The 12,689-nt window shown below is 42.7% G+C and overlaps 1 protein-coding gene across 10 annotated transcripts in view; it reads left to right on the forward strand.

Annotated features, from left to right (window-relative positions):
- Positions 1 to 12,689, forward strand: part of CELF1 (CUGBP Elav-like family member 1) — a 79,003-nt gene that overhangs the window by 40,004 nt on the left and 26,310 nt on the right. For 3 of the 10 annotated variants that reach the window (XM_036105145.2, XM_036105143.2, XM_078058012.1), the window contains exons 3-4: positions 2,506 to 2,577; positions 3,877 to 4,028. The exons of 6 other annotated variants lie outside the window; for them this stretch is intronic. In XM_036105145.2, coding sequence (XP_035961038.1) covers positions 3,958 to 4,028 — 71 coding nt within the window. In that variant the 5' untranslated portion in view covers positions 2,506 to 2,577; positions 3,877 to 3,957. The remainder of the gene's footprint in view (positions 1 to 2,505; positions 2,578 to 3,876; positions 4,029 to 12,689) is intronic. One more of the 10 variants, XM_036105148.2, reaches the window with a different exon arrangement.

Here is a 12,689-nt window from a genome sequence, read left to right on the forward strand (position 1 = left end):
GAATCAGACGCTTAATCTTCACTGAGCCACCCAGGTGCCCCATAAGTACTCAGTTTTTGAAGTGAAATTCAAGCCCATAAAGGTTTTTGGTTTTGTTTTTTTTAAAGATTTTATTTATTTATTTGACAGAGAGAGACACAGCGAGGAAGGGAACACAAGCAGGGGGAGTGGGAGAGGGAGAAGCAGGCTTCCCCGCGGAGCAGGGAGCCCGATGCGGGGCTCAATCCCAGGACCCTGGGATCATGACCTGAGCCGAAGGCAGACGCTTAAAGACTGAGCCACCCAGGCGCCCCGCCCATAAAGGTTTTAAGCTAAAATTTTAAGTTAGTCTGGTTGGTTCTTTTCTTTCTTTCTTTTTTTTTAAAAGCTTGTATTTATTTATTTGACAGAGTGATACACAGCCAGAGAGAGGGAACACAAGCAGGGGGAGTGGGAGAGGGAGAAGTAGGCTTCCCACTGAGCAGGAAGCCCGATGCGGGGCTTGATCCCAGGACCCTGGGACCATGACCTGAGCTGAAGGCAGATGCTCAACGACTGAGCCACCCAGGGGCCCCTATTTTCAAGTAGTATCAGTTGCTTCTTTTCTACATCCCTTCTGTCACCTAACTGCTAGAAGCTTTGGGGGGAAAATATCTAATCCATTTAACTGTCTGAGGTGTCATGGCTTTTCCCTAGATTATTACACTTTTCCTTATATAGACTGTTGGTGGTTTTTAATGACATAGGTTCTCTTTTATAATTTGGCAGTAGGCTCTGATTTCTCTATGCTCATATAACCAGACGTCACATTTTGCCCTTTAAAACACATTTAGATTATTGGGGTAGAAGTATAAAATCCTTTCACTTGTCATTGAACTCCCTGGTTCTATCAGTCAAGATAGACAGCCTGACGTTTGCATGTGCCACCTGGGCCTTTTTGCTCAACTACGCTTTTCTTTGCTCTTTCACTCTTTTGACAAAACAACTGCTGTGATTTCTAGCATTTCTCTCTCCTAATCCAGTTTTTAAACTGTTTATTCCATTCTGATGTTCTGAATGCCATGTGTGCTGTTCTTTAGAGGGTTTTCCTTATCTACCAATCAGTTTTAATGATTTTGGTTCTTAATGTTACAGCAGGCTGATTGCCCCTACCCTCACATCATTGGGCTTTTGAATTGTCGCCCTTAGAAAAGAAGTAGAGAATATTCAAGGCAAAGAAAACTAACACAGACCATCAGGGAAAGAAGAGGAAACCATGAATGTAAATTCATAGTGAGAGGACAGACGGTAAAAAGGGAGTGAGGGAAAATTAAAACCTCTTGCAGTGGACCCTTGGTTATAAGCTTTCCTGCCATGTCTTTACTTCTAATGCATCCTTTGTGGGATAAGCCTGGAATGTGTTTCTGATTAAGAAATTTAAAAAACAACTTATGGGCAGTTTTCTGTGAGTAACTGCTAATTCTACTTTTTAATTTTCCCTTAACATCTGCATTTTTGTATTTGAATAATTGTTTTTATCATCACTTGACTTTTTAATCTTTCTCTAAAATTGTGACTTGTGATTAATTTCCACGCTTTCTTTTCCCACAAGCATGTTGAATTTAATTATACTGAGATGACTCTTGTGACCTGCCTAAAGAGAAGCACCCTCCTTCATGTAATAACATTTCCATCTTTTAAGTTTTTAAAGCAGTCTTGTCTTATAAATCATAAAGTGGATTTAAAAACACTACTCTGAAACCAATGCTTTTCAACCTTTGGCTTGGTAAAAATTACTATAAGGAGTGCACATCCTTCCATACGCTGAGCAGTGCCTGGCTGCTCAGTAAAGTCTTCCACATTAAATACTCTCGTTATACATGTGATTCTGATTAAAATGGGGATAGAACTGGATATATTTTTAGTGAATAGTGAAAGCGTAACAATAACCAGTGAGATTCCTTATTGTTGATTCCTTTTTAAAGGAACCCTTGAACTAAAAAAAACAAAACCAACAACCCTAATTTAGTTGTTGACCGGCCTCACAAAGTTACTCCTTGGTCCTGATAGCTTTCTATAGGAAGAGGCATGTGATCAGCTCCAGGGTACATAGGAGAAGCTAGGTCAGAACTAACCAGTCACTTAACCAGTCCCAGCTAGGGTTACTGTCTTCTGGCCGCCTGGCAGTCAGCACTTGGTGAACTGTGTGCTGTGTGTGTGCCCATTGCAGTCTCCTCTCACTGCAGCCTGGTTTAGCGTCCCCCTTTAGTAGGTGGAAGAGAGCTGCAGCTTCTGTCTCCAAAGGAGCCAGGGTCTCTGACAAAATAGAAAAGCAGTTAGCTGCTGTTGTAGTTCTAACTTTCGGATGGTTATGCCTGTTTATTAGAAGACACAGTTTCTACCTTCCGTGGTCAGATGCAGACGGGGGTCAGGCACTGTTAGCCAGGCTACAACACTTAGGCCTATGCAATGACATGTTGCCTTTCATTATTTTTGTTTTTAAGTAACGCTATACGTTTAGGAGTTCATTTGTTTACCTCTTTACAGGCTGAACATAACTTCCTTTTTTCAAAATTCCCTGTGTTGTGAACTGAGCTTGAGTGAAGTGAAATCTTTGAGGTAAGGCGATCCTAATGATAAAAATGGAAAGAAGGCCTGCGCAATTTGGGAGCCTTCAGAGATATAGTTTTAGAGTCACTGCCTAAATATTGAAATGCCACCATTTGTTGTTTGGAGGATGGGAAGCTAAATTGAGAACGGGAGCACCACATCTGCCTTGACTGCTAAGTATATCCATTTCTACTGCTCACCCATAATAGAATTTTTATGTGTGTGTTCATTAATCTTGGTTTTAGCATCAGTTTAAAGGAGGACGGAGAACGAAGAGACTTAGTTTACATTCCTCTGTCCTTCCCTTACATGTTTGAGTGTTTGCTCCTAGTGGGCCCCGCTTCTTTCTCATTATCATCACTCTGGTGGTTTTTGTTTCTCTAGAAAGGTCGAACAACAGAAAAGACCCTTGTTTCCTAGTATTCTGTCAAAAGGCAGAATATTACTATTCCATTTTTATTTTTGCTTTTTAAATTTTCTGGTAAAATAAGATTCAGAGTAAAGTTTTGCCTCTCCCACCTAATGAAGGTCACTGAATCAGGAATTTTTAAAAAGTCCTTCACTCTGATGAGGAACCATTAGGGAGCACATTTGCTCTCAGCACACCATCAAGAAGTCGGGGTTGGTCCAGTGCAGGTAGTAGTTAGTATGTGAGGCCTTAAGTTTTTGGCGACTAGTTCTTCAGCCAGCTGGCCTCTGGCCTGCTTCTGACGGTCTGAACCATTCCTTATGCGACTATGCTGAGGTTAGTTTGGACCCAGCACTGTGCTCATTGCTGTCTTTGGCACATGGCAACTAAATTTAAACCAAGGCCAACAATCCAGTTTTCCTTTCCAAAAACATTTTCAGACCACATGAGGTGAGCTTTCTTTTTTTTTCCTTAGCTGTTTTCATTTTTGGTTTTGGGGGTTTTTTGTTGTTTTTTTTGTTGTTGTGTTTTTTTGTTTTTTGCTTCAGGTAGTTTTAGGCTTTGGGGCCCCTCAAAACCTGATTCGCAGAAAGGAGTTTGGAGGATGTGAAACAAGTTTGTGTTTCTTCTGCTCTGTTAGCCACTGCTATCTTCATGGATCTGACACTCTATTTATCTGACAGTGCACTTAGTACTGCTTCGCCAGGGAAAATCACACAAACCCAGCCTGGCGCATCAGCACTTTCATTGTGTGCCGGGCTGAGCCTCCCTTCACATGCTCACATCCCCCTTTTAATCCAGTACTCCCCTTCCCCTCCCCAGTCCTGCCTGTTTCTGTGGCACTTACTGCTGGTTTCCCTGAGCTCCTCTTTCCACTTTGTGTTTTTTGTGGGGCCCAGGAAGCTAAAGCTGTGTGTATTTGTGGATCAGACAAGTGCAGCAAGTTAATATCATTGGCTTCTGAAGGGGAGAGTGAGGTGATGGCTGCGTTTAAGTTGGATTTCCTTCCAGAAATGATGGTGGATCATTGCTCTTTGAATTCCAGTCCTGTGTAAGTATTTTTGTTGTCTAATTTTTATCATAAGCAGAGGAACTGGGCTATTTTCTTTGTTATTTGATGAAACTGGTCCCTTTCCCTAAAAGAGGGAAGAAAAAATTGGGTGAGGAAGCCAAAGTCCACACTATTATTATTTTCTATTGTAGTCTGATTCTGTCTCATCACTGCTGATTTCCTTGGGGCTGTAACTAAGTTCTCTACAGAAGGGTGTATTTGATATATGAGCAGCAACATCAACTCAAGTGTGTTGGCTCCAGTCCTTCAAGCTGTAGTGTTTTCCCATATGATAGATTCCAAGGTATTTTTTTTTTTTTAACCTTAGCTTTACTGCTTTGCATTGGGTATGCAATTTCAAATAATCTTTTGGGAAGTTATATCAAATTCTTAGATCACAGAGGAGACTGGTTACTAGAGTGTATTTAGTAATGTATGCAGAATGCTGTATTGGCATCTAAACTGTAACCCTGGGCTCTGATTTTTTCCTAGTCTAATTGAAAATGCAACACAATACATGATTTCAGGGATGTCAGATTGACCCCCCCCAAAAAAGCAAAACTGGATCAATCTTGATTGGCAGTTTGCCCAAATTTTCAACATGGGAATGAGAAATCTAATCAGTGTGCAGTACTGTTCAGGAAGTGACGCTGCCGTTGTACACAGCTAAATTGCTAACCTGGCCCTGAGCTGTAGCTTCAGGGAACCTGAATTCTGCACTTGGTAGAGAAGAACACATTTCTGACTCCTGATTTCACTTACTTTAACCAGGCTTCAAAGTATCTTGAAACCTCAAGCAGATGAGCCTTAGGTTATTCAAAGCCAAGAATATTAAATGGTAGAATAGTCCCTAGATAACAGGTGGTAGTGTAAGGCCTTGAGATCAGGGCCTCCATTGGAAATCAGTTTACCCTTGGGATTACGTGGAACAGGTGTGGATAATAGCATATTCTAAACAGTTCTCTGTGGAATGGTTTGGGGGATCTCAAAGTTAGCTGGCTTGCTCCTTTGAAATGGATGCTATGCCTTCTCTGTAGTATCCAAAAATAATGGTAATTTAGATGTGTCTTTTTATGCACGTTCTTTACTGCTAAAATTTTATTTTAGCTGAAGATAACAGGTGAAATCACAATGAATGCCACCATAAAGACTTAATACATAATAGAAGTACTCCCATGTACTAGATATGTCTCCTTAGAAAGAGGACTTTGTGGCTCAAATTGTCTTTCATTGTAACGGTTTCTCTCCATGCTTTGCCACTGCCTTTATTCGGCCCTTAGATACAGCATTTTTCCTCAGCCTGATTTCTCATCTTTCACGAGGTTAGACTAGTTCAGTATTCCATGAAATCTGGATCACAGATCACTGCAGGAAAGTTACCTGGAATATAAAAATGCTGATCCCTGGACCCATGCCCAGATAGTCTTATGCTTAGAATAGGACCCCAGAATCTGTATTTTAGCAGTGTCCCATGTGGTTTTCATGCACACTAAAGTTGGAGAGCTAATGGACTGAATGCAGCTCATTCTGTTAGAGGTGATGGGACACCATCGCATCATTTCTTCCCTAGTGCGTTTGCATTTGTTTAGTCCTCCATCCTACAAAAGCTTCAGGAAGTTAATTGGTCACAGGCTATTGCCCCTGTTTTACAGATGAGAAACCCAGTTGAGAGGCTATAGCTGACTTGCCTGAGGACAATTGGTATCAGCCTTGGACCTAAAATCAAGTTTAATGATATCCTCTTTTTATTTTTGCCCCCTAGACCAGCCTGCCCAGGTACCCATCAGCTCCTCTCATTATTGCAAGTCCTCGGGCCCACTCCCATGGGTACTAGATGCCAAAACACCACAGAGTTAAGAAGGAAGTTCTTGATGGTGTGTTTGCCACTTTTTTGTTGGATTCTCAGCTCTTCTTTTAACTCATTAGTAGGAGACTTGACATCACTGGTTTTCTCTCTCAAGTGATTTTGCCTGGGAATATAATTGAGCAATGTATCTTTTTCAAAATCTCTTTACAACAAAGAAGAGAAGAAAGAATGGCTTGTGGAGGTGTGGAAGGATCGGGGGACCTGAACTGTAGTTCCTATTCTTATTTTTTTTTTTTTAAGATTTTTATTTATTTATCGAGAGAGAATGATAGAGCATGAGAAGGGGGAGGGTCAGAGGGAGAAGCAGACTCCCTGCTGAGCAGGGAGCCTGATGTGGGACTCATCCTGGGACTCCAGGATCATGACCTGAGCGGAAGGAAGTCGCTTAACCAACTGAGCCACCCAGGCGCCCGTTCCTATTCTTATTTTTAACAATGTCCTTGATTCCGCTCTGACCACTCTTCAGCTTCCCTGGTTCCTCTTACTTTGCTTATATCCTAGGAGCTGGGTGTTGTTCAGGAGTTGTAGCTCAGGCCCTTTTCTCTTGGCTTTCCCTTGGCTTACGGGGGTACAGTGTACTTCTCTGATTCTCGGATCTCTGTATTTAATCACCCAATGTCCCCTGAACTTCCCATGCAAAAACACTTTCCCAGATTGTCTCTACTAGAACCCAAGAGTGATCAGTAACTTCTTCCCTTTTCCTCATCTTTTTCATCAAGGGATCTCCCACGTTCTATGAGTCCTGCCCCCCAATTTTTCAGCATTGCCTGAGACTGGGCCCTAATCTTAGGAGCTCGTTTGTATGGAAATCTCCGTATTTTCCCATTTTATTTCATCCTCTGTATTGCCAGGTGTCTTTTATTTTTTATTTTATTTTTTTTCTTAAGATTTTTATTTATTTGACAGAGAGCACAAGCAGGGGGAGCAGCAGCCGGTAGAGGAAGAGGGAGAAGCAGGCTCCCTGATGAGCAGGGAGCCCAATGTAGGGCTCTATCCCAGGACCCTGGGATCATGACCCGAGCCTAGAGCAGATGTTTAACCAACTGAGCCACCCAGGCACCCCTGCCAGGTGTCTTTTAAAAGATAAATCTGATCACTTCCTTGTTTAAAAATCTTGAAATAAAGTCCACGCCTGTCAGTATCACATGAAAAGCTATTCACTGGGTCTCTCCAGCCTATCTGTTTATTCTCATTGATTTTCTAATGTTTTCTCTTTTTTTTCTAATCTTTTAAAATGTTTGTGTACTCTCCCCTAACTTTCTCAGGTCCTTTTCTGCCTTTCTAATGCTGTCTGTCTCGCTCTCCTCTGATCTCTTTTTTCTGAGTTCTTACCGTGCCCTCATCATTCTCTGCTATACAGCAGTGTTTCCAGCTCCGCTGTCCATTCACCTTAAACCCCTTCCCTCCTCCCCCAAATAAAAAAAACTATCCTAGTCACTTTCTTCCACAGAACTTGTGTATATCTGTGAAAACATTTGCAGGGCATTATAGTTGTGTCCTTCCAGTTGTTCAGTGCCATCGCCTTCAGGGCAGTGTCGCTCAGTCCCCTTCTGTAGCCCCTGTGGTGTGTGGTGTCTCGCACGTAGTAGGAACTTGGGAAATACAGCTGAGTGAATGATAAGCCCTGTGAGGTTTTTTTTTTTTTATAATTAAAGGTAGTTACTGAATTAAAGTCTCCAGATGTTATCTCCCTTCCTCAGAAAAGGCTGAAAACCTTCACAAGCAGATTGTTAGTCTGGTCAGTTGCTGAAAGGTGATTTAAAAAGCTTTATTACTAGCCTTTTCTAGTACCTAACATCCCAGCTAACAGGAAGATTTCCCTTTATCCAAATGGAAGTTCTTTCTTCCAGCATACATGCATTTTGTCTGGTTTGCACTAGAGAACAGCTGGTAAGTAATTCAGGCCAGTGTTTCTGGGTCCTTTCTATTCTCATGTTCTTCTGTGCCAGTTTCCACAGCACAGAGAGGGACCTGATAGGGGTGGGTGGGTGGCTGGAGATCAGGAAGCAGCAAATATTTATGCCCCTTGGGGAGTTGGAAGGATTGGTAAGTATCTGAAATTTTTCTGTTTATGTAATGAACAAATGAAGGTCAACAGGTAGTGAGAAGGGGTGAGAGGAAAAAAATGAGTAATGAAAGGTTTTGGAAATGATTTTTTTAAATTTATTGAAGTATAATTGACATTAGTTTCAGGTGTGCAGCACAGTTTTTGACATTTGTATTGTGAAATGGTCATGACAATAAGTCTAATTACTATCCGTCACCTTGCAGAGTTAATAGTTTGGGTTTTTTTGTTTTTTTGTTTTTTTTTTAGATTTTATTTATTCATTTGACAGAGAGAGATAGCACAAGCAGGGGGAACGGCAGAGGGAGAGGGAGAAGCAGGCTCCCCACTGAGCAGGGAGCCCAATGCGGGGCTCGATCCCAGGACCCTGGGATCATGACCTGAGCCGAAGGCAGACACTTAACGACTGAGCCACCCAGGCACCCTGAAGAGTTAATAGTTTTATTTACCAAATTCCCATGCTGTAACCCCATGATTTACTTATTTTGTAACTAGAAATTTGTACTTAATTAATCCCCTCTACCCATTTCATTCCCCCCAAGGAAATGATTTTTAAACAGATATAAAGGTAGTATTTGCCAGCCTGTTTGGCTGCAAGGAACAGATACTCACTCGAGCTAGCATATATTGATACATTAAAGGGTTTTCTTGTAAGGACACACATGGAGCAGACTGTAATGTAATCAGGAACTCCACAGCCGGAAGACCTGGAACCTCCCATCTTTCTGGCCCTGGACACGTGTTCTGCTTTCTCTGCATGTGCTGCTACTTTGCTTTTCACCCACCTCGTAACTGTGGGTGCAGCACGGCTTTGCCTTGCCACGGCCCTTCCAGCCGGTTTTCTCCTCTTGCTCTGTATCTATCTCTCTCTCAAATTAAGATATAATTCACGGGGCGCCTGGGTGGCTCAGTCGTTAAGCGTTTGCCTTCAGCTCAGGTCATGATCCTGGAGTCCTGGGATCGAGCCCCGCATCGGGCTCCCTGCTCGGCGGGAAGCCTGCTTCTCCATCTCTCACTCCCCCTGCTTGTGTTCCCTCTCTCACTGTGTCTCTATCAAATAAATAAAATCTTTAAAAAAAAAAAAATTCACACAACATAAAATTTACCCTTTTATTTATTTATTTATTTTTGAAGATTTTATTTATTTGACAGAGACACAGTGAGAGAGGGAACGACTGAGCCAACCAGGTGCCCCAAAATTTACCCTTTTAAAAGTGCACAGTTCAGTGACGTTTACTATATCCACAAAGTTGTGCAGCTTGTCCCCACTGTCTAATTCCAGAACACTTTCATCACCCCAAGAAGAGATCCTGTCCCGTTAGCAGGCATCCTCCCCACCCCCAGTTCCCATTCCTAGGCACCTGCTAACCTGCTTTCTGTTTTTATAGATTGTTCTGTCCTGGAAATTTTACATAAATGAAATCACACAATGTGTAGCCTTTGGCGATTGGCTTCTTTCACTTGGCATCATGTTTTCAACCTTCATCTATGTCATAGGATGACCTCTGTTATCTCTTGCCACTGCCCTTTTGTCAACTTACGCTATCTCTAGTTGCAACTCTCCCACTTCTGACTTGACCACTGCCTATTTCTGTTAACCAGTTCCAGATTCTTTTTTTTTTTTTTTTTTAAAGATTGTATTTTATTTATTTGAGAGATAGAGCACAAGAGGGGTTAGGGTCAGAGGGAGAAGCAGACTCCCCACCAAGCAGGGAGCCTGATGCGGGACTCGATCCCGGGACTCTGGGATCATGACCTGAGCTGAAGGCAGACGCTTAACCAGCTGAGCCACCCAGGCACCCCAGTTCCAGATTCTTTAGAGCAGTGTTCTGTGCCGTAGAACTTTCTGTGATGATAAAAATGTTCTCTACCTCTGCTGTCCTGTGCAGTAGCCACATGTGGCCAGTGGCTATTGATTTGCTCAGTGTAGCGGTAAGGAACTTGATTGGCCAGGCCTGTCTTTCTGTTTTAGGCATAGGTCTTAGATTTCTGGCTAGCCAGTAGATCAGTTTGTTGGGTTAAGATCCACCCCCTGGTCTAGTTGGCTGGGGTCAAGGGATGGGAGAGAGGGACAGAACAGCAACTCTGTCCCCCTGAGCTGGGACTTAGGCCAGGAGGTTTTTTTTTTTTTTTTTAATTTTTTATTGTTACGTTAATCACCACACATTACATCATTAGTTTTTGATGTAGTGTTCCATGATTCATTGTTTGTGTATAACACCCACTGCTCCATGCAGAATGTGCCCTCTTTAATACCCGTCACCAGGCTAACCCATCCTCCCACCCCCCTCCCCTCTAGAACCCTCAGTTTGTTTTTCAGAGTCCAACATCTCTCATGGGTCGTCTCCCCCTCCGGTTCCCCCCCTTCATTTTTCCCCTCTTGCTATCTTCTTCTTTTTTTTTTTTCCTTAACATATATTGCATTATTTGTTTCAGAGGTAACAGATCTGTGATTCAACAGTCTTGCACAATTCACAGCGCTCACCATAGCACATACCCTCCCCAGTGTCTTATCACCCAGCCACCCCATCCCTCCCACCCCACCCCCCACTCCAGCAACCCTCAGTTTGTTTCCTGAGATTAAGAATTCCTCATATCAGTGAGGTCATATGATACATGTCTTTCTCTGATTGACTTATTTCGCTCAGCGTAACACCCTCCAGTTCCATCCACGTCGTTGCAAATGGCAAGATCTCATTCCTTTTGATGGCTGCATAATATTCCATTGTATATATATACCACATCTTCTTTATCCATTCATCTGTCGATGGACATCTTGGCTCTTTCCATAGTTTGTAGGCCAGGAGGTTTTGAAAGAGAGGAGAAAGAGAAAAGAGGGTTTAAGGATTCTGAACAAATATGTGCTTTGAAAATAAGTTTTCTCTCTCCTGTCTCTCTTCCAAATTGGTTCTCTGTTTTATTTTCCTGGGGCATGTTCTGTCAAGAATCAGGGTAGACAAGGCAGCATCTGGTCTTGGTTTTTCATAATTTCTTATTCTTAATGATTTGCCAGTTGCTGCCAGAAACATTAACAGAGGTGGGTTGGTGCTGTGCCTGTCCCCTAAAACACTTGCTGCCGCCTCATCTCTCTTCTTCCCTCACTGCTATGGGCCCTGCTTTTCCTCTCTTCCATCCTACTCTCAGGTCAATACTTTCACAGAGGATAAGAATTTCCATAGACTTGGGTGCCTGGGTGGCTCAGTCGTTAAGCGTCTCCCTTCAGCTCAGGTCATGATCCCAGGGTCCTGGGATCGAGCCCCACCTGGGGCTCCCTGCTCAGCGGGGAGTCTGCTTCTCCCTCTGCCTGCCACTCTGCCTACTTGTGCTCTTTCTGTCTCTCTGTCAAATAAATAAAATCTTTAAAAAAAAAAAAATTTCCATAGACTTGCCTCTTAGGAATGACAGGGACAGTATAGGTGCTTCTCCAGGGGGCTGCTGAATTCATTGGTTCTCGAGTGGGCATAATAAATAGCAATAATTTGGGGCGCCTGGGTGGCTCAGTCGTTGGGCGTCTGCCTTCGGCTCAGGTCATGATCCCAGGGTCCTGGGATCGAGCCCCGCATCGGGCTCCCTGCTCCGCGGGAAGCCTGCTTCTCCCTCTCCCACTCCCCCTGCTTGTGTTCCCTCTCTCACTGTCTCTCTGTCAAATAAAATCTTTAAAAAAATAAATAGCGATAATTTATGATCACGGACTCTGAAGAGCTCTCCATCAACGGGGAGGTAAGGCACACATTTGAGAGTGTTCTTAGTGATATATGGAGTAAATGCCATACGTGGATGATGTGGGATCCTTGCCATATCACACTGAGAGTCTTGTCCCCAGGTGACTTGTGCAGTGGTGACTTTTAACTAAGGACAACATGCATACTGGAACTATGTGTGGAAGGTTGAGGATAGAAGAACATTGTTCTCTGACACAGTAACAGTTGATATCCACATTTTTCTTACTCAACAACATATACCACATTCCACACAGTGTCAGGCCTGTATAACTAAGTGCCCACTATTTGTTAGAGGAAGGAATAAGTCAGTGCAGAAACTCCAGTTACCTGATGTCCACGGCATCTTCAGCCTGGCCTGATAATTTGCTACACTCTAGAAGTGCTTCTCAGATTGGTGAAGGACAGTGTTCTATGCCTGCTGCCACCCGACTTATAAACCACAATAAAAACATTTTAGTAGGAAGACAAAATAAGGCGTAAGCTTGCATTCCGTATCTTTTTATTATCACTAGATGGAATATATATATAAAGTTACTTAGCTCAATTGCTGTAAGAGTTTCTAAAGGGTTAAGTTTGAAGATTTCCCCTGCTCCTTAGGCACTTTAAATAGCACTGGTCTAGGGGATTCTTCCAGCTAATGAATTGCTGTACACAGGGGGAAACGGTGGTTCATGGAGTGGGTAGACATGAAGAAATGGAGAAGGATTTGGAGAGTAAAGAGAAAGGGCATTTGTCTAGAATGCCAAGTCTCCACTGTACTTTTGGATAAACCATAATTCATATATATTGACAGTGCTTATGCTTTTGCACTAAACTGTGATGTAGAAAATTTAGAAATGGCACACAAATATAGAAGGAAGGGACAGACTGAGAGCTGTTGCCTCCAGTGTAATTACGAATTGATAAACCCCCACCTCTTTTCAAAAATAGTGTCAGCGTCCTTATCATCAAAACATATTCTGAGCACCATTTGGGTTCTCTGTTAACCCTCCCTAGAATAGAAGTAT

Source organism: Halichoerus grypus, chromosome 11 (assembly GCF_964656455.1).
Source record: "Halichoerus grypus chromosome 11, mHalGry1.hap1.1, whole genome shotgun sequence".
Classification (NCBI taxonomy): domain Eukaryota; kingdom Metazoa; phylum Chordata; class Mammalia; order Carnivora; family Phocidae; genus Halichoerus; species Halichoerus grypus.